The sequence below is a fragment of the Pithys albifrons genome, chromosome 19 (assembly GCF_047495875.1).
Source record: "Pithys albifrons albifrons isolate INPA30051 chromosome 19, PitAlb_v1, whole genome shotgun sequence".
Classification (NCBI taxonomy): domain Eukaryota; kingdom Metazoa; phylum Chordata; class Aves; order Passeriformes; family Thamnophilidae; genus Pithys; species Pithys albifrons.
In genome coordinates, this window is record NC_092476.1 from 7,054,208 (window position 1) to 7,078,121 (window position 23,914).

General features: G+C 48.6%; 2 protein-coding genes and 1 long non-coding RNA gene across 7 annotated transcripts in view; 2 read left to right on the forward strand and 1 right to left on the reverse strand.

Moving 5' to 3' along the window:
* Positions 1 to 11,785, forward strand: part of SAP30BP (SAP30 binding protein) — a 31,292-nt gene extending 19,507 nt beyond the window's left edge. For 2 of the 3 annotated variants that reach the window (XM_071573863.1, XM_071573861.1), the window contains 7 exons: positions 4,234 to 4,322; positions 6,762 to 6,853; positions 7,284 to 7,344; positions 7,835 to 7,886; positions 8,286 to 8,344; positions 9,520 to 9,604; positions 10,243 to 11,785. In XM_071573863.1, the coding sequence (XP_071429964.1) occupies positions 4,234 to 4,322; positions 6,762 to 6,853; positions 7,284 to 7,344; positions 7,835 to 7,886; positions 8,286 to 8,344; positions 9,520 to 9,604; positions 10,243 to 10,424 (620 nt within the window). In that variant the 3' untranslated portion in view covers positions 10,425 to 11,785. The remainder of the gene's footprint in view (positions 1 to 4,233; positions 4,323 to 6,761; positions 6,854 to 7,283; positions 7,345 to 7,834; positions 7,887 to 8,285; positions 8,345 to 9,519; positions 9,605 to 10,242) is intronic. The other variant, XR_011699426.1, reaches the window with a different exon arrangement.
* Positions 11,786 to 15,780: 3,995 nt separating this feature from the next.
* Positions 15,781 to 18,211, reverse strand: LOC139680966 (uncharacterized). Its single transcript, XR_011699440.1, has 3 exons — positions 17,756 to 18,211; positions 17,097 to 17,319; positions 15,781 to 15,919 (listed from the first exon to the last, which is right to left on the reverse strand). It is a non-coding gene; the product is annotated as an uncharacterized lncRNA (long non-coding RNA).
* The window catches only part of ITGB4 (integrin subunit beta 4), a 29,265-nt gene continuing 23,048 nt past the window's right edge, over positions 17,698 to 23,914 (forward strand). The window contains exons 1-4 of one of the 3 annotated variants that reach the window (XM_071574026.1): positions 17,698 to 18,155; positions 22,529 to 22,620; positions 22,929 to 23,011; positions 23,497 to 23,598. In XM_071574026.1, the coding sequence (XP_071430127.1) occupies positions 18,151 to 18,155; positions 22,529 to 22,620; positions 22,929 to 23,011; positions 23,497 to 23,598 (282 nt within the window). In that variant the 5' untranslated portion in view covers positions 17,698 to 18,150. Of the gene's footprint in view, positions 18,156 to 22,517; positions 22,621 to 22,928; positions 23,012 to 23,496; positions 23,599 to 23,914 lie in introns of those variants that run through there. The other 2 variants (XM_071574027.1, XM_071574028.1) reach the window with 2 other exon arrangements.

Sequence of the window (23,914 nt, forward strand, 5' to 3'; positions counted from 1 at the left end):
CCTGCAGCCTTGCAAAAGAATACTTTTAAGATTCAGGTTTTTTTGCCCTGAAGTTCTTTGCAGCATGGTTGTTTACCTTTTGGACTGTAAGAAATGTGCTCTCCAGCCCTTACGATGTCTGGGCACAAAGTCAGTGTTCATAAGAACAGAAAGTATGGCTGAGTTGCAGGTTCTCTCTCTGCATTTCTCAGCCCACGGAGCAGAAAGGGAACTGGTGTCCTTCCATGGATGGGTGACTCACTGGCATGTTGTTGCCTCCAGTTTTTCCCTCTGATCTGGCTGTTGTGGTGCCAGGAAATCAGAAACCCACACACCCTGGGTTGTGCCAAGCAGACTCGATCAGTGTGCCAGAGAATGCAGTTTTAGAGACCAGGCACCACCGGTTTGTGTGTCTCCAGGGGAAAGCCACGTCCCTCTGATCACCCTTTCCAGGTTTTTCCTTGGGGTTTTTGTATAGTGTGATCTTCAGAAACAAAGTAGCACCTGAAGTGCCTCTAATCCCTTGTGGCTGCTTAAAACACAGCATATAAGTGAACCTTGAAAGGGATGGGAGTTCTCTATCCTGCCTGGAGAGCAGTGTTGTTCCCAGGGCACTGAGGCAGGATGCTTTACCACATCTCTCATGGTCCATGCCTTGGTCTGCCCTGTACACACACCCTTTGTGCTCCCTGTTATTTGGGGTTTCTCTGCACGAGGAAAACATTCTTTCCCCTCTGCAGGCAACAAAGCTCCTGTGTGCCCTCTGCCCGTGCCTCCAGCACAGCCTTTGGGCTGGGAACAGTCATTTCCTTCTGGAATGAAGTTCATGGTTGGTGTTGTGACACTTTCTCTCTTGCTATCAGATTGTCTGTTGGATATAGGTCAGATAACCCACCTATCTCAAACTGAAGCAGATTAAATGTAACATTTCTATTTAATTATCTAAGTTCCCCCACTCCCTTTCCCTGGAAGAGGATTCTTTGTATTAGACAGTTGGCATTTTGCCAGCTCAAACCATAACACTCACCAAGATCTGTCAAGCAAATACCCTTCACTGACTGTTGAGAAGCTGAATCTTTGCTGGGTACACCCTGAGATGTGGCTGTGCTGTGTCCTGGGAGCAGATGAATGTCTCTGCCTTGCCATGGTGCATGTGCTGACTGCACAAAAAGCTACAGACACCTATGGCTTGTGCTGGTGAAAGTTTTAACTTTTAGGTCAGTTTGTGGAAGGGCAGTGCACAGACGAAGCACCAGTGGCAGTGCCCTCCAGCAGCAGGATGCTTTGAGAGGCACTGGCTCCTACTTTCTTGAACCCTCCCCTGAGTCACAGGATCTGCTTCATGGCCTTAGTTCTTTGTCTGGACTATAAATCTGATTGGGGAAGATATTTGCTTACTGCGACCCAGCATTGGGTGTGCCCGAGTGATTAATTGTGCCAGCAGCCAACATCCTGATGTCTCCACATGGAGATCCTCTAGGCTGGGAGCCTGCAAATCACAGACCAGTTAGAGGCTGCAACCAGTGTCACTGCCTGTGACTCATGTGAAGTTAAAACTTTGATCTTGGCAGGAATAACAGGATGCACAAATCAGTTGGATGTATCCTGTGAGGACACACCTTGTTGTTGGCTGTTCATCTGCATTTACTGCTGTATAGATGGTGTAAAGCTGCCCTTAGGACTTTGAAAACACCAAGTGTTTTATACAGGAGCCCGTGGCCATATATGCCAGTTCCAGGATTATTTTGAGTGATAATCCCAGTTGCCCTTTTCTCTATGGAAAGAACTGGTGGAAAGGTGCTGTGGGATCAGCCATTCTGCTCTCTGTTAGGAGAGGGAGTTTGAGAACTGCTGGAGGGCATGGATATTTTGTACTTCCTTACTGTAACTGAGCCCAAAGGGTTTAAACTCATCCTTAAACTCATCCTTTTCTTCTTAATGATGTGGCATCTCAGTCTGGCTGCAGTGTGATGAAAGAACTGAGTAATGCTGAATGTTTGTGCTCAGTTGGAGGTGCACGTAGCCTTCTGCTGACTCAGCATTCAGCTGCCTGCAGCTGTGGTGGGATTGCAGGAGACAAGGATGCAGTTCCAGTTCCTTGTAAGCCATTAAGAGATGCCTTCCCCCATCAGTATAACCCTGATAAATGATTGTTTTCACACAGCTCAAACAAAAGAGGAAATGAGCACCAAAACCTGAAAAGTCATCCATCAAAATATGTTGTCTCTTTGGGAGCTCTTGTTCTGCCTCCACTGTTCTTTCTCCTCCAAGGCAGCTTTGAATGGATTGCTGAACATATTCTTATGAGTTGACTTTTTTGCTGGTTAGACAGGTCTTGCCCCAGAGTTCCTGAGCTTGAACTCACAGTTCCCCTCCCATTAATGTTTCTCTGTGACTCTTCTGGTCATTTCTAAAGACCAGGGAGGCAGTGGGATGTCTAGTCTGGAACTAGGCTTGATTTTTTTAAGAATTCTTTTTATTTTAGATCCTTTCTTTTCCTTAAGAAAGTCTGGATTTAGTGGCCATTTTTCTCTTTTAACATTTCTGCTGATGCTGTGAATCTCTTAAGCCATTAATCAACTTTCACCTTTCCCAGCAATCCTGGTGTGCCATCTATTATGAACACTTCTGTTTCTTTGCTACTGTCCTTCTGAGTTCCTGAAGCTCTAATTAAACCAGAGGCTTCCCCATCCCACCAGCAGCTGTAACCTGTAACAAACGTCTGCCTTGTTGTCAGGGAGCTGCCTTTGCCTGCCCTTCTGCTGGGGCTCTGGCAAGCTTTCCTTCTTCCACAGAGGCACCCTCTTAGTAAATGCCAAAGGACACTTTTTGTTCATTACTGGCAACTGCTGAAGAATTTAACCCTCAGCAACATGTTGATCAAGCAGAATGAGTGGTCGCCTGCCAGCTTTGCATCTCCAGAGGGTGTTGTCCTCAGTGCTTCACGTTTTTACAAAAGATGTGGAAACTGTAGTAGCACTGATCATGTGTAGTGTTGCTTATCTGTAGCCTTGGCTTCCCTGAGTTCCAACACCAGTGTCTGTCCTTCTGGCCATTATTCAGAGGAGCTGAGCTGTGCTGGAGCTGCAGTTCAGGCAGTTTCTGCTGAGGAGGGGTTGACTGAGGAGCTGCAAATGTGGGTGATTTGGGTGGTAAGACTTCTGTGCTACTGTCAGGTCTCTTATTCACTACACACCAACCGTGGGACGTGTTCCCTCTACAAATTATGCTTGAAAACAATCCCAGCTGCTTAAAGGTGGCACAAATCTCTGCTCCAAGGCTTGGCTAGAATAGTGGGAAAGTAGCAAGCAATAGGGGGAAACATGGCACTTTATTTTGCTGATAACTCTGTAAACTAATCTTTAGAGGGCAATCAGGGACTTTAATAGTGTATCCCAGCACAAACAGCTGTAGGAATCTGGCAAACTGTCCTGGTCTGTTCCCCCAGTGCTGCAGAACGAGTTGTTCTTATAATAGTCTTGTCTCTGTAAGCAGAGATCAAAGAGCCTGTTAAGGAAATGTTAACTTAAGGATGAAATGTAATTTCTTGTGGTTAACTCCTGACAGCCTTGAGGAGGGTTGTTCCCTTCTTGAACCTTTTTGGTTCATCTAGGTATGTCTTGGACTAAATGGGATCCAAAGTGATTACCTCCCCAAAATGACAAAGAGCCAGGATGCATAGAATTGATCCAGTGATCCTCCACACGAGGTCTGATTCTCTCTCCAAGAGTGTCCTGGCACAGGTTTTGGCAGAACCTCCAGGTTACCTGCATTGTTCAAAGCAGGACCTGAAAGTGTATGTGGGACACCTGGAGTTGTGAAGGGCTGGGCTTGTGGTGCACAGTGCAGGGGTTTAGGGATCTCTGCCACAACCCAGCCTTTATTCCTCAGAAGATTCTTTGCTTTTGAGGGTCTTACCAACAGTTGCAGCTGGAGTGAGAAGCAGCTTGGCTTGTTACATTTCCATTTGGGGCTGAACAGACCCCTGCAAATGAAGCTTTAACCGTGGGTCTGGCACAGAGCCATGGTATGAGGTAGTTTTCAATAAAAACACGTCACATCCCTGCTGTAAAGATGAAACCTTTAGATTAGCTCCTTCTTGCTCAGCATCTTGAAAGAACCACAAGTGCCAGTTGTCAGCATTCCCATTCCCAATGACAGTGGTGCCAGCAAGGACAAAAAACAATATAAGGACTTGCATGGCTGAAACTCCTTCAGTACTGCCCAAACTCATGCCCAGTTTTCTCTCTCCAGCTTCTTTTTCAGAGAGAGTGCGGAACATGTCTCCAGATGAGATCAAAATCCCTCCTGAGCCTCCTGGCAGGTGTTCTAACCAATTGCAGGTTGGTATAAGTCCACTATTTCTTTCTTTTAAAGATTTGTAGTTCAGTAGGGAGAGGGGATATTTGAGACCTCTGCTCAGTATTTTTGCAGAGGGCAAAACTCCAACATTAGAGCTGGGTCTTACCACGCTGAGTTTATGAATCCCCTGTGCTAATGCTCTAGGCTTTACAGCAGTTCTAGTTTAGGAATACCAAAGTAGCTTAAAGCTGTTTTCCAGTCTCTGTGGATTATTTATGCTTTAAAACAGCTCTTGGTCCCACAGAAGCAATGTTTACTGTGAAGGCTGCTTTCCTCTTACCTCAGCAAATCCAGCTCTGTAGAAAAGAACAAATGGTTTTCTATACAGGCCCAAGAATCCCCTAAACTGGAATAGTTGAGGCAGCAATGACTGGATTCCTTTTCCACCTACATGTCTCCAGATGATAAACATTTAGGGGGAAGGCTGGTAACTTAGAGGCAACAAAACAAGAGAAATGGATGTTTCCTCTGGTGCACACCCAAACAATTGCAGTGACCAACTTTGCAATAACCTGCTGTGTTCTCCTCATGAAGTGCAAATGAAAGAGCAGCAACTGCTGTTTGTTACCACCCATTGAGTTTTATCTCCAGTTTTCTGCCCAGTAGAAATACAAGTAAAGAATCATTTCTGGAATGCTCTATAAAGTAGTTCCTAATGTGCAGTGGTGATTCAGAATGACTCACCATCTAGATGATGCTTTCTTCTTCTCCACACTGTACCTGGGCACACCCATCCCTCCCCTTCTGCTGTGGGAGGATTTTACTGTTCTAACATCAATGACTTGGGTGCGTTAGATCTGAGGAATGCACAGAGCTTGAGAGAGGAGACAGAATAAAGCAGAATTTCCCCCCTTGCACAGCAGTTTACTGTGTTAAATCAAAGGGGAACTTGTCCTCTCTTAGCAGGTCAAACCACATCTTAGAGCACTTTGAGCAAGGAGATGGGATTTTCCTTAGAGATGCAAAATGTTCTGGGCTTTTCACTGGTGGGTCAAATTCTTTCTTTTAATAAACTGTATCTTAAACTCTACCAGGGGGAGTATTTCTTATTATAAAGTTGACTGAGCAGTTCCCCATCTGTGGACCTTGTGAATCATATTGCTACTCCACGGGGAGGGGACAAAAGGGAACACCTACTCAGTCATTTCTGCTCCCCAGATTCACCTTTTTGGAGTTGTTCCTTCAAACCTTACAATGTGTGCCCTGCCTGTGGAGATTGTGTAATTTCTTCTGGCTGATTTTGTGATGACCTGATGAAAATTTGTATTATAAAGTTGTTTTTATGGTTGTTGAAATAGGAGTTTCATATCAGCTCTAAACAATCCTCCCTTATTCAGGCTTCAGCAAGCCCTTAGACAATAGTCAGTTCTGTGTTTGACTTGACTGTCCAGGGAGTGAGGCATGAAGTGACTTATCCAGAAGCAACAAAGCAAAATTGACTCAGTTCTCCCATCCTGAAAGAGTGAAGGCCCAGCCCCTGGTCTTGTTTTATGTGAGAAATTTCTGTCATAAAGAAAAGATGATGGAAATAGCTAAGGATATTCTCCTACTAGTACCACTTTATTCCATGTTCCCACTGAGAGTTCCTGCCTTTGCTGTCCCTTCAGCATCACTAGAGTAGGAATACTTGTAAGTACTTTTATCCACCTTGCTGGTAAAGATAAAAAAATCATGTTTGATTTGAAATCTTGTAGTCTCTTTGGAGAGCAGACTGCTTGACATTTCCAGCCTGAGTTAAAGTTGCCTTTTGCAGGGCCTTGGGACTTCAGTAAGTTATCCCCAGGCTTTGTGACTCTGTGAGTGATCTGCAAAGAGAAGCTGATTCCATCTGGCTGGTCACTTGTACCAAAGCAGGGATTTACAAGTGCTTTGTTCCTAAGAGTGTTTGGCTGCCAGTGGGCACCACCAGCCATGCCTGATGATCACACTGGGTTTAGTTCTGCAGCAGAACTTGGCTCTGCTCATCTGTTACCCAGGCAGAGTCCTGAACTTTGCCTTCTGGGCCATATAGCCCAGCACACCTGAGGCTGAAGGTGGGTGTGGTGGCCCCTGTAAGCTGTGAGAGAACCTCTGGATTTCAAAACTGGCTTCTACTGGGCAGTCATGGCTATAAAGGGATTCACATTGGAAAGAGGAGTCTGTGCTACTGCCTTACATGCATATCTTTAATCACAGAACCCTTCAGCTGGTGCAGATATCAATTCCTTTACCAGTCCAGACAGTTCATGAAGCTACGTCAGACCTTAAAGGAGAAAGTGTCTGTCTATCAGACAGACCTGGTCTTTGGAAAGAGGTGGAATCTTTGCTCCCATCAAGGAGGTCACTGGTTCAGTTGGCTTGTTTCCACATGTACACTTCTGATAGTCAGTGTTGTGCTGCTCCTTTTCTTCCTGGCTCACCCTGTAATCTCCCTCCTGTAGGATAAAATTCAAAAGCTGTATGAGAGGAAGGTGAAAGAGGGCATGGATATGAACTACATCATCCAGAGGAAAAAGGAGTTTCGCAATCCCAGGTGAGCCAAAAGACCAAAGCACCACAGAGCAAATGCCAAGAGTTTTCCTCTTTGTTGGAGTTGTAGCAGGAAAAGCATCCTGAGCAAGGATGAGCTTACAAACAAATTGAGACTGAACCAGTAAAACTCTTTGTGTTCTAGGAGACAACAGCAAGTGTTGGTGTGTTGGTCAGATTTTAAATGTGAAGGCTTTGAATGAAGTACTTTAGAAGATGTGTCTTTTCTGGGAGCTGGGAGGTGTATGGGGGAAGTGGGAAATACTGTGGTTAATGGGATGCCACGTCCATCATAGCAGGCACAGCTTCCCTGGCTGTGATTCCACTCTTGCAGTGTGAAGAGGTGACAGTCTTTTTCTGCTGACACATCTGAAACACTTCTGTTTATTTCTGCCTCGCTGGTTCTGTTCTGAACTCATGTTTTTCCTTTGCAGCATCTATGAGAAGCTGATCCAGTTCTGTTCCATTGATGAACTCGGCACAAATTATCCCAAGGTGAGCTGCAGTGCTTTGGACTGGGAAGGGAGTGGATAGAAGGTAATAGAGAGGTGTAAAGTCTTACTTGAGGCTTTCCTGAGCCTGCTTGCTTAGAGGTCCTTTAAGGCAACTTCAGTTTGAGACTGGGCATTGGAGTGAACTGTTTTGTGTGGCACTGAGCCTTAGTGCCTCCAACTTCTCTGTAATGATCCTGAACAAAACTGCTGGAGTGTGTAGGTATAAAGGAGACTCCTTGAGGGGGATAGAAGCTGAGCAGCAGAAAAATGCATGACTTATCCCAGCATAATTTTGGCTTCCAAGCTGTTTCTTCATTCACAGCAGAACATGGTCCCGTAAAAGCAGGTTTGATGTGGTCTTTGTGTCACTGGGATACAAGAAGAAATCAGTAATGATTATCATCAGAGAACAGAAATGCAATAAACATTTTTGAATTGGCTTTTGTGTCTATGTGGAAATAGCCCTAATCTGACATACTTTTTTTCTTTAGGACATGTTTGATCCTCATGGCTGGTCAGAGGATTCGTATTACGAGGCACTAGGTAATGCCAGGAAGTCTGTCCTTTTTTGTCCTAGCTTAGGTCTTTGTGTTTTGTACTTAATTAACTGCACTGGAGTCTCCACTTCCTTTATAAATGAGAAGTCATCACATGCTGCTCTTTAACAACTTCATTCTGGTTGGATGTGTCTGAATGTTACTGATGCTTCATCAGTTTGGAAAGAAAGCCTTTTCATTTAAATGGTTCTTCGGTGTTTTCACCTCTTAATAATTAATCTAGTGCTGTGGTGCTTTGATTAAAAAGCAGTAGTTACTTTCAGGGCAGTTTAATTTCCTATACAGAATTAGGTTTTGATTGTTTATGATGGGAAGTGAGAGAGAAAGAGAGAGAACTATGGGTTTTCACTGTTCTTAGTGCTTCACATCTTCTGATCTTTCTCAGCTAAAGCCCAGAAGATTGAAATGGACAAATTGGAGAAGGCCAAGAAGGAACGCACAAAGGTAGCTCCTCAGAACCAAAAGAGATGGAGGTGCAGGGGCTTTGCTTCTTTCCCTGCTGAATTCCATTTTGTTGCTCTGCTTTTTCGGTGCTAATGCTGCTTGTTTTGCCCTGGTTCTCTCCTTGCTCCTTGCATGTCCTCTGCTGAGCTGCACAGATCAACTTGTTTGGCCTTCCTTATAGGTCCCTTTCCCTAGGTTGTTTGTTCCACTGGATTTCCTGCTGTTTTGTCAGTATTTTTAAAGCAGAGCTCTAAAAATGGTATTCAGTAGGCCAGATAAAGGAAAGATAATGCATAAAGAACAGGGGTTTTTTTAATCTCTGACATTTTGCCTGGTGGCACAGCCCAGTTATAGCTTCATTTCCTCACCATGCCTCAATGTGAGACAATATCTGTTTTCTGTTCTCCTTGATACTGCCTTCTTGCATCTAATTTCCAGAAATGTTGGGTCTCTTTTAACATTGTGCATTGAGTGACAAGCCCAGTTATTCTTATATAGGCCCCAAAGAGAACACAGACAGGCTTTGAAAGATTTCATTCCTGTCCTGTTTTGCCTTTAAGCCAGTGACTGGCATTAGAAAACTGCCTGATGTTAGAGATTGCCATCTAACCTCGCAGGAGGCTCCTCCATACTCAGTGAAGGGTTTTTTGTGCAGTGCATGCTGAGTCTTGCTGCTTGTTTTGGTTTTTTGCACAGTAACCCAGGTATCTCCTTCCAGCCATGCCCATCTCTGCAGCTCTGGGGCTGCAGTGCTGTTGGGGCTCTCGTTGCCACATTCCCTGCGATGATGCAGTCGCAGCAAATTGTGCAAGCAGGGACTTGTCTTGCATGTTCCTTAAGGGAAAGAGAGTAAGAACTTCTAGCTGTATAAATACAGTGTTTAATGACCAGGGTCTATCCTGTCTGAGCTGCATCAAATCCCAGTTGGCAAACACATCTTTGTTGTATCTGACTTAGGAGCTGGGTTGCAGAAATCCTTAACTCTCATGGTTTCAATACACTTTAGCCTGAGGTCTGAGTCTTTCTTCCTGCATGATGTGTAGGCCAGTGCCTTACTTCACATTAAAGCTGTTTTTAAAAAACAGAGAGGTGCTATGGGTTAAAAAAAAAGCCTGTATCTTAACAGTTTTTTTTTTATTTTTTCATCTTTCTCCTTGATGCCTCTCCCTTCCCAGATTGAATTTGTGACTGGCACTAAAAAGGGCACAACAACAAGCGCCGCTTCTACAACCACCACGACAGCCAGTACCACTGTGGGAGGTAAGAACAGCTGGGATTGCACCAATTAAGCTGCAGTAAAGCTGGGATTGGTGCTTCCTGGAAACCTGAAGGCTCCTTATTGATTGTGTATATAAAGCAAGAGAGTGTTTCTTCTAAGGGTTGTTGGATTAGCTTCCCTCTAGTCCATGTATTCCATGGCATTCCTTCTGGAATGAAGAAGATTTATTAGTGTGTCAAGAAACCTGCTGCTGTCTGTGGTTGTAGGGTATTCTTGGGACTGTTCCATCTCAGGAGATTTGGAAAGACTGAAAATCATTCTCCTGCTCTCAGCCTGCCTTTTAAACTGAGAAGGAAGGGATAAAAACCACTGGAGGCTGCTGAGTGTGTCCTGTGCCTGTAGCTGAGCAGCTGGGATATGTTGCTCTGTTAAAATTAAACTTGCTTTGGGGCAGGGATGATCCTGTCTCCCACTTGGCTGGCGCTCAGGTGTAAGGTTTTGCTTTGACTCTTGAGGTACAAAGTTGTCTGTCCTCCTCCCCATTTGAAATTTGATGTGAGGGGAAGTTGCCTAGTCAAGCAGTGGTATATTAAGGGTTGACAGTCAGGGTGTTAAGAAGGAGTTGGTGACCTTTCACATAATGCTAATCCTTGTTTGCTTGATTTACTCGAATTCACAGATGCCCAGAAGAGGAAGAGCAAGTGGGACTCTGCCATCCCTGTAACAACGATAGCTCAGCCCACCATCCTCACCACTACTGCAACACTGCCAGGTGTTGTCACAGTGACAACCAGTGCCAGTGGATCCAAAACCACGGTGATATCAGCTGTGGGCACCATTGTGAAAAAGGCCAAGCAGTGACTGGTGTGCTGGGCCTGGATTTTGGGACTTGTTTGTCACTGAAGCCGTTGTGCTTGCAAGGGAGGGGTAGCTTTCACCTTTGGTAAAGGATGGCAAGATTCCTTGAAACAGACCACAGTTCCCCTTTGGAAGACTGGGGGCAGGAGCAGGCATGCTGTGTGCCCACAGGAATGGACCTCTGCCCACAATGCCTCTGCCTTTGCTTGCTGTGGGAAGAACCAGTGCGTGTGTTGTGCTGGAGGAAAGTGGTATCTGGAGTCAGCTTGTAAAAGTTCGCTTGTTAATTCCTGCATTAGGGTCTTACCTACTTGCAAGTTTGGTTTAGGGGGAAAAACCCAAAATAAAATAAAAGGGCAAGTAGTAAAGGACTATCAGTGTTATCCTTGTGTATTCCAGGTTGTGCTCCAGGCTTGCAGCCTGTGATTGGTGCTGCCCTCTCTACTCCAGCTCAGCTCTGGGGGAGTTAAAGCAGAGACAACTGGTCAGTGTCCACGCTCAGGTGTGTAGCAGAGACCTGAAGCAATCTACATCTGTGAATGTAGGCTCATCTTTGTCCTGGCACTGCCATCTCTGTGCTCTCTGTGTACATCTTAGTGACCACGTGTGGAGTTGTTGAACTGTTGAGGAAACTGTGCTGGAACAGCCCTGTTATCATCTCTCAAGGATGAAGATTTCTATGCAGAACCCCTAAGCTGCAGAGGTTTGATTTGTGAACTCACTTGCAAAGACCTGTGCAGAAAACACTTCCCTTGCCACGGAGTGAGACTGGACAGCAGATAAGCAGAGGAGTGTCTGATCCCAGCTGTGATGTTGTCCACCTTTGTACTAGCTCGTGATGTTCTGTGAATGCACACATGGCAGTCACTGCTTGCTCCACTGTTGTGAAAATGTATTTTCAGTTGAAAATTTTGTTGTATAAAAATTGAAAAGTCTTTAAAAAAAACACCTGGTGTCATTGATGTGTCTGCATCTCTCTTAAGTGAAACTTCTACCCAGAGCCTGTTTTTTCTAGGGCACAAGCAGTGATAGGAGAGATGGTTGCCAGATCAGTGGAAGTGTAAGTTTCTGAGGATTCAGTGAGGGGTTTTTCAGTTTTTTAGGTAATCTAATGTCATTCTTGATCAAGACTTTGCATTTATGGAGACTTAAGGCAGAAATAAAAGGTTGGATCCCTGCTTTAAGATAGTTTTAAAATGTGTTAAACACTTTGTCCTGGCAGTCATTTTAGCTTTAAAAAAAGATCTGTGTGTCCAGAAATGCCAATGGGGGATAAACCAGGGAACTGATGAAACTATGGTTGGGGGAGATGGTGGAGTCATTCTTTTAAAGCAATAAAGTATTCAAAAGCATGAAAATAGTAAGATGGAAACATCTCTGTTAAATTATTTTGCTGACTTGATTCCTGCAATCTTAACAAATGCTTTAACTCCATCCCCATCCTAATGAAGATGGTACCAGCTCTGCCCTGTCCCTGACTGCTGGGAAGCAGAAATGGGCAGAGCCTAATGAGACTACATTAATTAACCAATCTTACCAGTTAATCACCTGTCAGGGCAACTGCTGAAGTTTTTGGGGTTGAATCCCACTACAGCAGCAACTGAACATTGTTCAAATGCAAGTATCCTACTCATGTCACCCATCCTGCCACTGACCCCCCCTTTCTCTTCCATGTGTCCCCTTCCTCCTTGACTTGCAGCATTCATGGTCATTCCAAACCTCTGGATTTCTTTGCATACATTACAACTAGAGCTAAGGAACACTGGTTCAGCTCCTGCCTTGCTGTGACAGGAAGGGAGCGACACTGTCCAGCACCAGTGGAGGGATAGGAAAATGCTGGTCACTGGGTTTGATTCTGCTGCTGCACAGAGGGGTGAGGAGAAAACTTCCTGAGCTCTGCTGAGGTGTGCTGAGCAGAGTTGCCATGAGGCACCTGGAGCAGCAGTTTCCAAAGTGGCTTATGCAAGAGACCTGCAGGACTGGGCTGTGTCTGGCAGCTCCTGAGCTCCCAGGACTCAGTGTTTGCTGTCTGCAACTTGAAATGGGCACGGCTTGATCTTGGGTTTCTTTTTATCTCTCAAAAAGTTAGAGTGGAGATGCCAACCCTTGTGTAACAAACTTGCAGCCAATAGCTCACCGCTCTTGTTTGTCTTGTGTGCTGCTCTCAGAAGTAATAGGTGGATACACAGGTTAGAAACTGCAGTTCTGAGGAAAAAGCCCCCTCTGAGAACATGATCATGCAGGTTGGTGGATCATTCTGGTTTGTGGTCAGTCAGTGCCCCAGAGAAGCAGAGGAGGTGGAGGGAGATTCAGGTGCACAAGAGCGATGTCCTGAGGGGAAAGGATCCCTCCCTGGCCCATGAACCGTGGCCTGAAGCCCTCACATGGGAGTTTTGAGTGGTTTGCTTTAGAATTCTGTGGCTGTGCTCATTGCAGGGCTGGGTGGAGCTGCTGAGGGCTGTGAGCAGTGTGTCACACGCTGAGTGTGTCAGTGCCTGTGTGCTGAACAGCCCTCAGGAACTGCAGCTGGGGCTGAGCTGCACTGAGCCAAACTCAGCTTACAGAGTGTAAAGGTTTTCTCTGCTGCTGCAGCAGGGATTGCTCAGGCTGCACTTGTGTCTCCTGAAAGCTGTAGATACTCATTCTTACTTCCCCTCCCAAGCACACTCAGGAGAGCAAAACCAGCCTCATTTTCATCATTCCTTAGTCTGAGAGTTACAGGCTCATGCTCCTTACAAACCACAAGGCTTCTCTCTGCTTATCACCTTCCTGAGCACGGCTGTCTCCCAGCTTGAGTGGGTTTGTCTTAGCTGAGACTCCACACTCAAGCGTGTCTCTGCCTCAGCAGAGGGAGGAGAGCTGCTGTAGTGAAGTCATCCTTGGCAGAGCTGGTTCTGCTCTCACCCTCCCTTCTGAAGTCTTCTCTCCCACCACCATGCCCCGAGGTGTTGATTTTCTTTCCTATTGGCTTGTTGTGATTTAGAGATCTGCCTCCTTTGATGTTGTTGTGGGAAGGGATTTTGTGTGTTCAGGACTCGCTTTTATTTTATGTCTGGCTGGTGCTGCCGATCCCAGAGAGCAGGTGGGAAGGGCAGCTCTTGCCAGCCCCACCTCAAACCGTGGAACTGGAGCACCTGAAGCTATGTTTTAGTTGGATTGCTGCTGTACTGTCTGGTTTATGGGAGTTATATACTGAGACTTACAAAAATAAAAGAGAAAGACTCCTCCTTGCCAAGGCTTTGGGCTGTGCCAAAGCTTTGCCAGGGACATGGTTGGCTCCGGCAGTGTGGAGGTGATTGTTTCAGCCAACACCTGCACGAGCTCCTTTCCAGCTCAGCAGCATTGCAGGGGAGAAGTTGTAGCTCCTGCGGAGCCCCTCAATCAGATGGGCTTTGCAAACTGCCCAACAAGTTACCAAAGGGCAGGGGCTGCTCACTCGTGTTGAGTGGTGTGAGCCTGGGGAAGCCCAGATCTGTTCCCTCCAGAGGATCACAGAATGGCTTATGCTTGGAAGGCATCACTTGTTGGGGTCACCTGGCCCACCCTCCCTGCTCAAGCAGGGTCTTCCTCGAGCACATTGCACAGGAATGTGTCCAGACAATACTTGGATATCTCCAGAAAGAAAGTGAGAGAGATGCTTCTCAGCAGGGCTCTCCAGGACTGCCTGATGTTAAATGTTTAAATAAATAAATATCTGTTAAGGTTCATCCCCCCAAAGAGACCATGAAGTTCCACCAGAGTCTGCTCTTCCTTTTGGAGAACGTTTACACCAGCATATTCCTGCATGGCTCTTGCAGAGCAGTTTTCCATCTCTGAGCCTTGCTGTGCGTTGCTGTTCCTCTGTTTATATTCCACTTCCTTCCTTTTGTTCTGAGCGAGAACCATGGACACCAACGACTTCCAGTATTTAGTCTTTGTTTATTTGGAACTTGTCTTTGGCTGGGGCCAGGCTCGTGCTCTCTGTTGCCAGTAAACAGCACAGTACCAGGATTTCACAAGGAAAGGTTTTGCCTTTTCACGTAGGAGGCGTCTGTGTGTCTGTCCCCTGCCATGTTTGTAGGAATCAGCACTAGGAGAGAACGTGGCTCACTTTTGGTGCAGCCACAGAAGGTGAAGCTACTGGTGTTTATAACCTCTCTCCACTCTGAGTAGCCTCCTGAAGAGCTTGGAGAGCATGAAAAGGTTCAGCCTTTGGCAGCTGGGTGGGTTGCTAATGTATCCCTGGAAGGTCCTGCTTTCCCTGGATGGATGTTCAGCTTGTCATAGGCTGAAGTTTTATCCTGGATCCTTTACTAACGTTTTCCTCTTGTGTTGTTTCAATGTCCCACTTACCTCTTGCTGCAGGTCTTTCCCAGAGGCAAATGTGCATCAGGGATGTTCAGCAAAGAGATTTTCCTTTAGGTACATGTTCATGACAAGTAACTTTGGAAAACAGCAGGCATGTGTAGTGAACACTCTCTTAGGGAAAAGGCTGAGGAAGAGACTGTGACAGGATTTCTTGTACTTTTTACACAGGGAATTATATTAATCATCATTTAGTGCAATAAATTATGTGCACATTAATGTACATTAGTAATACATTATTACACATTAATTTATGCCATAGAGCAGAATATTGTCACTGTGGTGTACAGTGCAGCAATGGGATCAAGTATTTATTTCTCTTGTAGCACTGTGTGTTGTTACAGAATTAACAAAGGAGATGAATGTGCTCCAGCAGCAGGATTTTGGCTGTAACTACTCAACAAAGACCAAGAAAAAGCCCCAGAGCCGTCTCCAGGCACACTGTGATGGCAGGACAGAAAGAAGAAAGGTTCTGCATAAGCTGGCATGGCATTAAAAAAGAGAAGAAAATAATTAACCCTGAAATCACTGTAATTATCAGTAATTGGCACTGGGGCTGGTAGTGTCAGCAGAGGGAGCAATAATTTAGTGTGAGCTATAAAATTACTTGTTATCCCTCCTAGGGCAAAAATTTCAAGGCCATGTTGCCACAGCAGAAAATCAGCCATTTTTAAATGAGAGGTTCACCACGTGAAACACGGCTGTGAGTTGTGATGGAGTCACCTGCAGTGAAATCTGCTCCTCCTGCCCCTGCAGCCCCTCCTCTCTGTTCTTTAAAATCAGCAAATTTGTGTGGCAAAAGCCTGATCCAGCAGGCAGGGATTGCAAGGTACAAAACCAAGGCAAGAACTTGAGATCACAAGGTGTTCTTTCCTGGTGGAGGTATCCTGGAGAAGTTGCCCGAAAAACAACCCATAAAACAACACTTTTTATTTGTTTTTTTATTAGTGGAGGAGTTTCCTTGATATTCCAAAACTCTGCAGACAGTTACAGCTGTCTGAGAAAACTCATCCTCCATGAGCTCAGAGATCTCTGTGGGGCTGGGGGGTCAAAGAAAGATGCAAAATTTGGTATCTCACACTCTTCTGGCAGCACCTGCAGTGTGTAACCAGGTTCCTTCTCACAGCTGGAAATGCTGGTCCTGTCTTGCTTCTCTGGGATGAAGGAGAGGGAGGTGGTGTCAGGAAGCTCTGGGCCTGTCAGTGTTTGCAGGTGAGACCAGAGATCCTGTACAGGAGGGAGCATCAACGTCCTCCATCCATCCTGGTGGAAGTTGGCTGCTCCCAAACTTTTCTGGTTAGCTTCAGGATTCTTCTTAGGGACCCATCACTAAAATAACTGAGGTTTTAAGTAAAATGCTTTTTACCTGTTGCCTTAATTGGCTTTTTCAACTCCAATGCCTGGCAGAATTGCTTCCCTCGATGGGATAAGAGGAAAATTGCAGCAGTGGGAGGGCACTGCTGGTGGGCAGGGCCAGAGGCGGGACCAGGGGAGGTGAGCACCAGCATAAGCTCCCATCCTGTCTTGGGAACTGAAGTGCAGTTTTAGTTTGTCTTCAAAGTTCAACATCTGCTGCAGCTGTGACCCGTGAGGCCGAGGGACCCTCTGCCTCCAGCCCCTCCATGGTAACTGTGCCCTTTGCCAGCAGCCACGGCTGTACCTCAACCTCATGTCCCAGCCCTCAGGTTGTAGCCAGTGCCTGTTGTGGTTTAAAGAACCCAACAACAAACCTCGTTCCTTTTCAGAACTTTTGTTTAAATCTAGGAAATCCCATCTCCAAAAGGGCTGGGGTAATGCTGAGGTTGCCAAGTCAAGTGTTGGGAACTAGGAAATACCAGACTGGGACTGCCCGGCCATCTTCCGCTGCGCCCCTGCCTGTTTCCATGTGCTGCAGTTTTTAATGGCACAAGCACATTCTCCTTTTTCCTGGGGCTAAGACAGTTTACACACATTAACCTGAGCTTCCTATTTCTCGTGGTGAAAGCAGTCCTGCTCCTCCCTTACATTTCGATCAGTGCTGTTGAACAGCAGCCCCTGTGATGCTGCACTGATAACAAAGAGTTCAAAATTGCCCTGCTCATACTTTTAATCTCCAAGGCAGGCAGGAAATATGGCATTTTTTTCATCTGGCTGCTGCTATTGTTTGTGTTGAAGCTGAAGTGGTGCAGTTTTCCTTGTGAGGATTTATCAAGGAGCTGAACTGCAGCCTCTGCCATTGTGTCTGCCCTGGTACGTGTCTGCTCTGCTCTATGGGAGTTGTGAGCGGCTCTGAGCCATGACAAACCCCAGACTAACATAAAACGGTGCTGCAGGACAGAAAAATAACCTCACCTGAACTCCCAGTCCTCCTCTGTGGTGCTTGGGGAAGGGGGTTTGGATCCAGCCCAGCAGAAAGGCTGAGTGCAGTGCTGGGGGTACTGCTGGGTGCAGCCTTGGGCCGTGGTGATGCATCAGCAGCGGGTGTGGATGGGTCTCATTTACGGTGGTACAGGTGATTGCATTGACCCTCGGGCCAGATTTACTGCGGGTGGCAAGTGAGCGCCTTGCTCATGCCCTGGAGAAAGCGGGATGTAGATCCGTTCTCTTTGCAAGGCACCGTGGCTGGGCTCGGCAGGAATTTAGCTGGCATTTCGGCAAGGAGTTACCCAAGCACTCGGTGTGACACCCCCACTCGTGCCCGTGGGGAATTTGGAGGAGAAACCCCTGGCAAGGGGGGCCTGGGAGCTCCTTCAGCTCCGCTCTGAGCAGGCAGGTGACGCCAAGTAGCCCACCCTGCTCCCCACCCGCAGCCCCTTCCACACACCCTGCCCGTGGCAGCCCTGCCCGCTCAGCCCTTTTCCTGTGGGATGGTGCTGGTGCGGAGGGAGGTCCGAGGCGGCTGCGAGCGCTGCCCCGGCCCGTCCAGGTGTGCGAGGGAGGAATGAATGCCAACCCTGCGTCGTCACGGGCACCCCCTCCTTCCTCCCAGCTGGGATAAAGCTCGTCCTCACCTGGGATCCAACCTCATTTATCGCAGTTCCCGCCTTTCCTACCTGCCAGCCCTTGGGGAGGGAGAGGCGGCAGCTCCGGGACAGCGAGAACAAAGTCGCTGTCTGGCTGGAGGGTACAGAAGTCCGCGGGGAGTTATGTGGGATCGCGGGCTCGCTGCCCTCCCCGCCGGACCGGGAGCTGACGTCTAAGCGGGAAGAGAAAAGGGACATAAAATAGGAGGAGGGAAGAAAAAAAAAGAGAGAAAGAGAGAAAAGGCCAAAGCTGGAAATCAAGTTGCAGCAGTGAACCAGCGTGTTCCCACTGTGCCTTTGGAAGAATTTCTTGGCTTGGTGTGTGGGTGCCTGTTATTCGGGCTGCGGCAGAGGATTTGGACACTGAGTCAGACCCAGCGCTAATGAGGTTTGTGGAATCAATTCATCTGTGCTCTGTGGCGTCCAGCTCGCTTGAACTTTGCTGCGTTGATTAACTGAAGGGTGAAATAAGGCGCGGGGCTCCTTGCACAGACAGGTGGGCAGGACGCGGACTGCGGGGGCGCAGCCCCTGCCTGCCTGTTCCCGCTGTTTGCCTCTGGTTTTGGCTGTCGGACTCCGTGTCGTGACTCTTTCCTGGCTGGAAAGGGCAACGCTCGTGACCGAGCAGGGCTTTGAGGGCTGCACGGGGCAGTTTTGGTCTCTGAAGGTATTGGGAGGGGGTTTGGGGAGCGCTGGTGGGGGATATCGGCTGGGAAGGCACAGCAGAGCCCTTGGGGGACGGGTTGTTGCAGATTTCAAAGGTTGTGCTCTCCCTCAACTCACTTCAGGGGAAAGGGCAAGTTGTGCCTTGGATTTGGCACCCAGGGGAAGTTCTCACGGGTGACAGCACGGAAGGTCAACCGGGCTGTGCCTCCAACCTGCGGAGCCCACGGGGGTTGTTTCCCAGGATGGGGTGGCTGCCTGAGACTCCCTGCGAGGGGGGAGCAAGGAGAGTGAGGTTCCTGGAGGAAAAAACCAGGAGAGAGTGGGAGTCAGCATGGGCTTTGCTGACCCTCAGGTGACCAGGTATTTGTGAGTTGGTGGATCTGAAACGGATGGAAGGATTGGTGTGAGGCAGCTAACAGGCACGGGTTAGGTGGGGGAAAAGAGGGATGAGGAGCACCGGTGGAAGGGAGGGAAAGGAAAGTGGCTTGTGGGGCCAAAGGAGCAGAGAATGTGCCAGGAGCAGCACGTGGAGGGAAGTGGAGGGTCCCAGGGCTGTGCTGGCATTTGGGCAGCCCCACAGGCAGGGTCCTGACCTTGCTGCCTGACCCTCGGGGTTCCTCCCTGCCCAAACCCGGCTGGCAGAAGCAGGAGATGATACTGCAGCCACCAGCCCTTTGCCAGCACAGGGTGGTGTTGGTCACAAATCAGCTCCCAGCAGCTCCAGGTGGGTCCCCAGGCTGGGTCCTGGTGTGTTTTGTCCTTCACTGGAGGATGCTGGGGACCATGTCTGGGGTCCAAGGCTCAGCCTGAGAGCTGAGATCCCCCTTCTTGCTGGAAAAAGCAAATGGAGATACCCACATGGAGCCTTCCAGCTGCAGAAGCTCACATGGAGAAGGGAAATGGATGGGAAAGAAAAAAAAACAAACCCAAAGATCGGTAGGATCTTGTGTGTAAGAAGTGATTTGATTTGCAGGTCAAGGTCTTGACAGTTTTCTGAGCATCTGCTTGATAATTTCCAAGCTTTGGAGCATGGCCCCATCAGTTCTGTGCTACCACGTGTGCCAGGGAGGGGGAGAGCAGGAGTTGTGTCCCCAGTCCCTGAGCACACAGCCCTGCCCTGGGAGGAGAGCTCAGCCTGCACAAGCTGCTGTGGTTGTGGCTGTGCTGCCTGTCCTCAGCACACTTGGGCACACAGATGTTCCTCCAGATGCCTCCTTCCATCTACCAGGGTCAGGCCCCTGCATGGCCCTCCCAACACCCTTGGCAGGACATGGGAAGATCAATTCCCACTGGAGGGAGGAAAGGCTGCACCGGGAGCTTGAGCATCTCCCTCACTTTCCCACACCAGTGTCCCCAGCTTGCCTGGTGTCCCCTGCATGGAAGCTGAGACCAGGCTCCCTCTGTGGGTTTGTGGCTCATCATAACCTGCTCCTTGGTCCCTCTCCCCCACGTGATGCTCCAACCCTGCCCTGTGTTGCTTTGCACCTGTGGTTTGTTAGGACCATTGCTTGTTTTTTCAGGATGAGGTACCCAGCTCCGTCTTTTCCAAGCTCGGGGGTTCCTGGCATCTCTCTGGAGCTGGTTTGTTGGCTGTGCTGAGGTGCAGGCAAAGGCTGGGGGAGAGGGAGACCAAGAGAAATGCTGGAGCAGTGGTGTGGAGTGGGGTAGGATGTCTGTGTGCAGCCAGGTGCTGCTCCACCTCGTTCCTTGGTTTGGCACAAATGAAGAGATTTTTTTCTTTTTTGTTGTCATCATGCAAATCCCATCAAATCCTGCAGCTTTCCCAAAGTGAATGTGGCGTTTTCCCTTCTAGAGGACACCTCTGATCTCGAGGAATGGCCGCTCCCACGTTTTTTGCACAAATTTTACAGGCTGCATTCCTGCAGCACTGAGTGGCAGCAGATGCTCTGTGCCACCACTGCCCTGCCCACTGGCATCTGCCCAGAGAAATCCTTGGAGGTTGGTGGCTCACAGGGCAACAGAACGTTAATACTGAGCAGGGTTTTATGGCCTTTTATCTCAGCACTTGAAAAGAGGTGACGGGAATTTGTGTGCCCAAGGCCCAGGGTGTGTCCCTCAGTTTCCTAGTGACTTTTTTTTTGAACTAGTGATTAGAAGAAGATGAATTAAGTCCTTGTGAGCTGAGTAATTCAGCCCTATGCTCAGTCCTTTCCTTGTGGCCCTTGCCATGGTGGGAGATGAGATTTGCTGCCTGCTCAAGGGATGTTTCACCTCATTTTCCCTTCAGGGGCTCAAAGGACCTCCCTACCCTTTCATCCCACCTCTAACTGGCACCTCCCCATGTCTCTGCAGCTCCGGGACTGGCAGGACTGGCGTGGCTCGCTGGGGCGGAGCAAGGGAAAAAGGGATTTTCCTGGCTTCAAACCCCACCTGTCTTGGTAGCAATGGACAGGATGATTGCCAGCAAGTGCTGCTGTGAGGACTGTCCCTGAAGGAGGTCACAGGCATGTCCAGGGATGAGGAAAACTGCTGGCCTCAGAGCCAGTGCTGGGCTTGTCCAGGAGGGACAGGGACCACCCAAAGCCAACCCTGCAAAGGGCCTGAGCTGGGGAGGGCTGGTGTGACAGGCAGGGAAGCAGAAGGATTGCCTTGGTCAACTGGTACATTTTACCCATAAGAGAAAAGCACATTTCAAAAACAGCACACTGGCTCCAGGTCCTGACAAACAGCAAATTTCCCTGGGCTTCCCCACAGAGATGCTGCCCTGAGGCTTCCATGTTTCTCCTGTTTCAGCCATGGGGCATTAATTACTGTGATAAATCCCTCTGGGCACAGCTGACAGGGTGAATGAGACACCAACACCCTGTCACTTGTTAGATCCAGTGGCTGTCACAGAGAACCAAGTGAAAGCACCAAGGGAGGTGTTCCCTGGTGTCGATGCTGTCCTGGCTGGAGCCTTGTGCCACAACAACCTCTGCATTCAATGGATTTCCATTTGCTTCACTGGCCAATGCAGAATGCAGAGGCCAAGTGTGATCCAGAGCTGTTGAGACCAGAGTGGGTCATGCCAGGGGTTTCCTTGCACCCTGGATTGAGATGTTAGTTACTAAGTCACCAGGTGACTGCTCTGTGTGCTGGATGTCCCTCAGGGCACTTGGACATCTTTGCTGCACACAACTGTTCCCATTTTCATTCCCTGTTTTAGGTGGGTTTTACATTGTTTTCACTTATTTTAGAGTCAGGGCTGACAGAGCAAGAAGACAATTAATTTGCATCTTATATTTCACACTTGCATCTTCCAGAAAGGAGGTGCTTTAAAGATGTCTTCACATCTTTTTTTATTAATTTGACTGCCCTTAAGTACCCTGCCAGGTGCCAAAGGCACCCTCTGGCACAGCAACAGCAGAGCTTGAGTTCCAGCTTTGCCCCTTTTGTTTACCATGTCCAAACCCTGACTTCTGGATGGCACTGAGTTTTCTCAGTCACGTGTGGGTGAAGGGAGAATGGGTCACTCTGTTTAGGGTTTGAACTCTGGATCCACATGATGGGTCCTGCTGCCCTGGGCAGCACAAGGGGGAGCTGCCAGGCTCTCAAGACCACAGATTCTTTCAGCAACTCCAAGACTCCAAGTCTGGCATTTCCCATGGCCTCACCCTCTATTTATTGTTGGTTTGACCATCCTGGAAACTCTTAGTGTGATAGGAAATAGCTGAAGGGAGGAGTCAGTTTTGTTTGGGGGGAGAGATATAGACAGTCACTTTGTTTTCCTACATTTTTTTTTCCTTAACCTGCCAGCAAAATGAAGGTCTTGACCTGGCTGGCGCTCACACGTGTGGGTGGTGCTGGGTTCCAGCTGGGAGCAGCCTGTGCTGGGAGGGACCCTGTCTCCTGGCACTGACAGGAACTTCCAGCCTTTTGCAGGTGCCCAAGCAGAGGATGAGCCACCCTTGTCTCTGCTTTTGTGCCCTGCCCTGCCGAGCTCAGCTGTTGCTTCCAGCATCGGCTTCCCCTGGATGGGCAGGGCTGACCCACACTGGTGGGGCTGGGCAGGGGCTCTGCAGGAGCTGCCCTGGTTGTCTGCAGGTCTGTTTCCATCTCTTGGCTCTCTGTAATGTAGCAATCCATGTGTTTCAGGAGGAAGAGGATGGATGTGCTGCCACGGGTGTGTGCCAGGCTGCTCCTCCTGTCCCTGCTCTGCGCCACCGGCCTCTGCCAATGGAACAAAAGTGAGTGGAGCCTTGTCAGCAATATTTGCCATCTCCCTTGGAGCTGCCCCACAGGGACTGTGTGCACCCCTCCTGGCCTCCAGAAATGCCAATCCCATGCAGAGAACACCCGTTGTGTGCTTTTCCTGGTGTTCTCTAACTTCCCAGCATTTGGGGCCCCTCTTTTGCTATCCCATGGCAGTTTTGTAGACAGTTTCCACTAAACAGCCAGGCAAAATTTCTATCCCGCCATGGGGTCAGCCTTTCTCATGCCCTCCCACAGCTCAGTTTGCCTTCCCCATTCCTGATGCCCTGATCTTTCCTGGTAGATAACCCCTGCATGCGGTCCCGGGCCAAGAGCTGCACCGAGTGCATCCGAGTGAACAAGGACTGCGCCTTCTGCACTGATGAGGTGAGGCCTTGCAGGGGAGCCTGAGGCTCCTCTTCCCACTCTGCTGATGGAGGGATCCCACCACCCTCAGTGGGACAGGACAAGAGCAGGGCCACCTTCTTGCTCCAGCTTCTCTTCTATGGGAAGTGCTGAAATGTGGGTTTCTTTTGGTGCAGAAAATGGGGAGGAAGGGGAGTCCAGGGCAAACCTGCAGGGATACAGGGGTTTAACAGAAAATGTCAGTGTGGCAGAAACAGTGTGTGGAAGGGATGGAGGGAGACTCTTATCCCAGACATCCAGATAACTCACTGGTGGTCAGATTTTGCAGCTGCTGGGGGACATGGGTTCTGTGTGAGGCTCATCCCCAACTCTCTGCCCTCCTTCTGCTTCCCAATGCTCACAGTGGTCTCAGGAGAGGGCCCTGCTTGCTGACCCGTGTATTTCCCCCTTACCTGGTGGATCTGGTGCCCTCTGTGGCTCTGATGTTGGTTTTGCTCCCTTGGCAGAACTTCGAGGAGTGGCGCTGTGACTTGCGGGAGAACTTGCTGCGTTACGGCTGCGGGGAGGGCAGCATCGTGTACACCAGGGGGGAGATGCGGACTGAGAAGGTGGGTGCTGGGGACACAGATCCTGCTCAGCCTCCCCTGAGGGGTCCTTCACATCCTTCATCCTCCTCTGGGGTCTTCATGAGGAAAAATACATCTCTGATTTTGTAGGGCCTGCTCAAAAAGGGTGCTCTGTTTTTGCTGGTTGATGGACATACTGGGCACCAGCCCTAACTGTTTTGGGCTGGGGTGGCTTTTCAGGCAAAACAGATGTAAGCAAATGCCAAGATATGGAGGAGGTGCCTGGCTGGACCTGTGTGGACATGAGGGAGGCTGTTGTACAGTACATGAGGGAGAGGAGCGTGCTCATCCCTGCCTT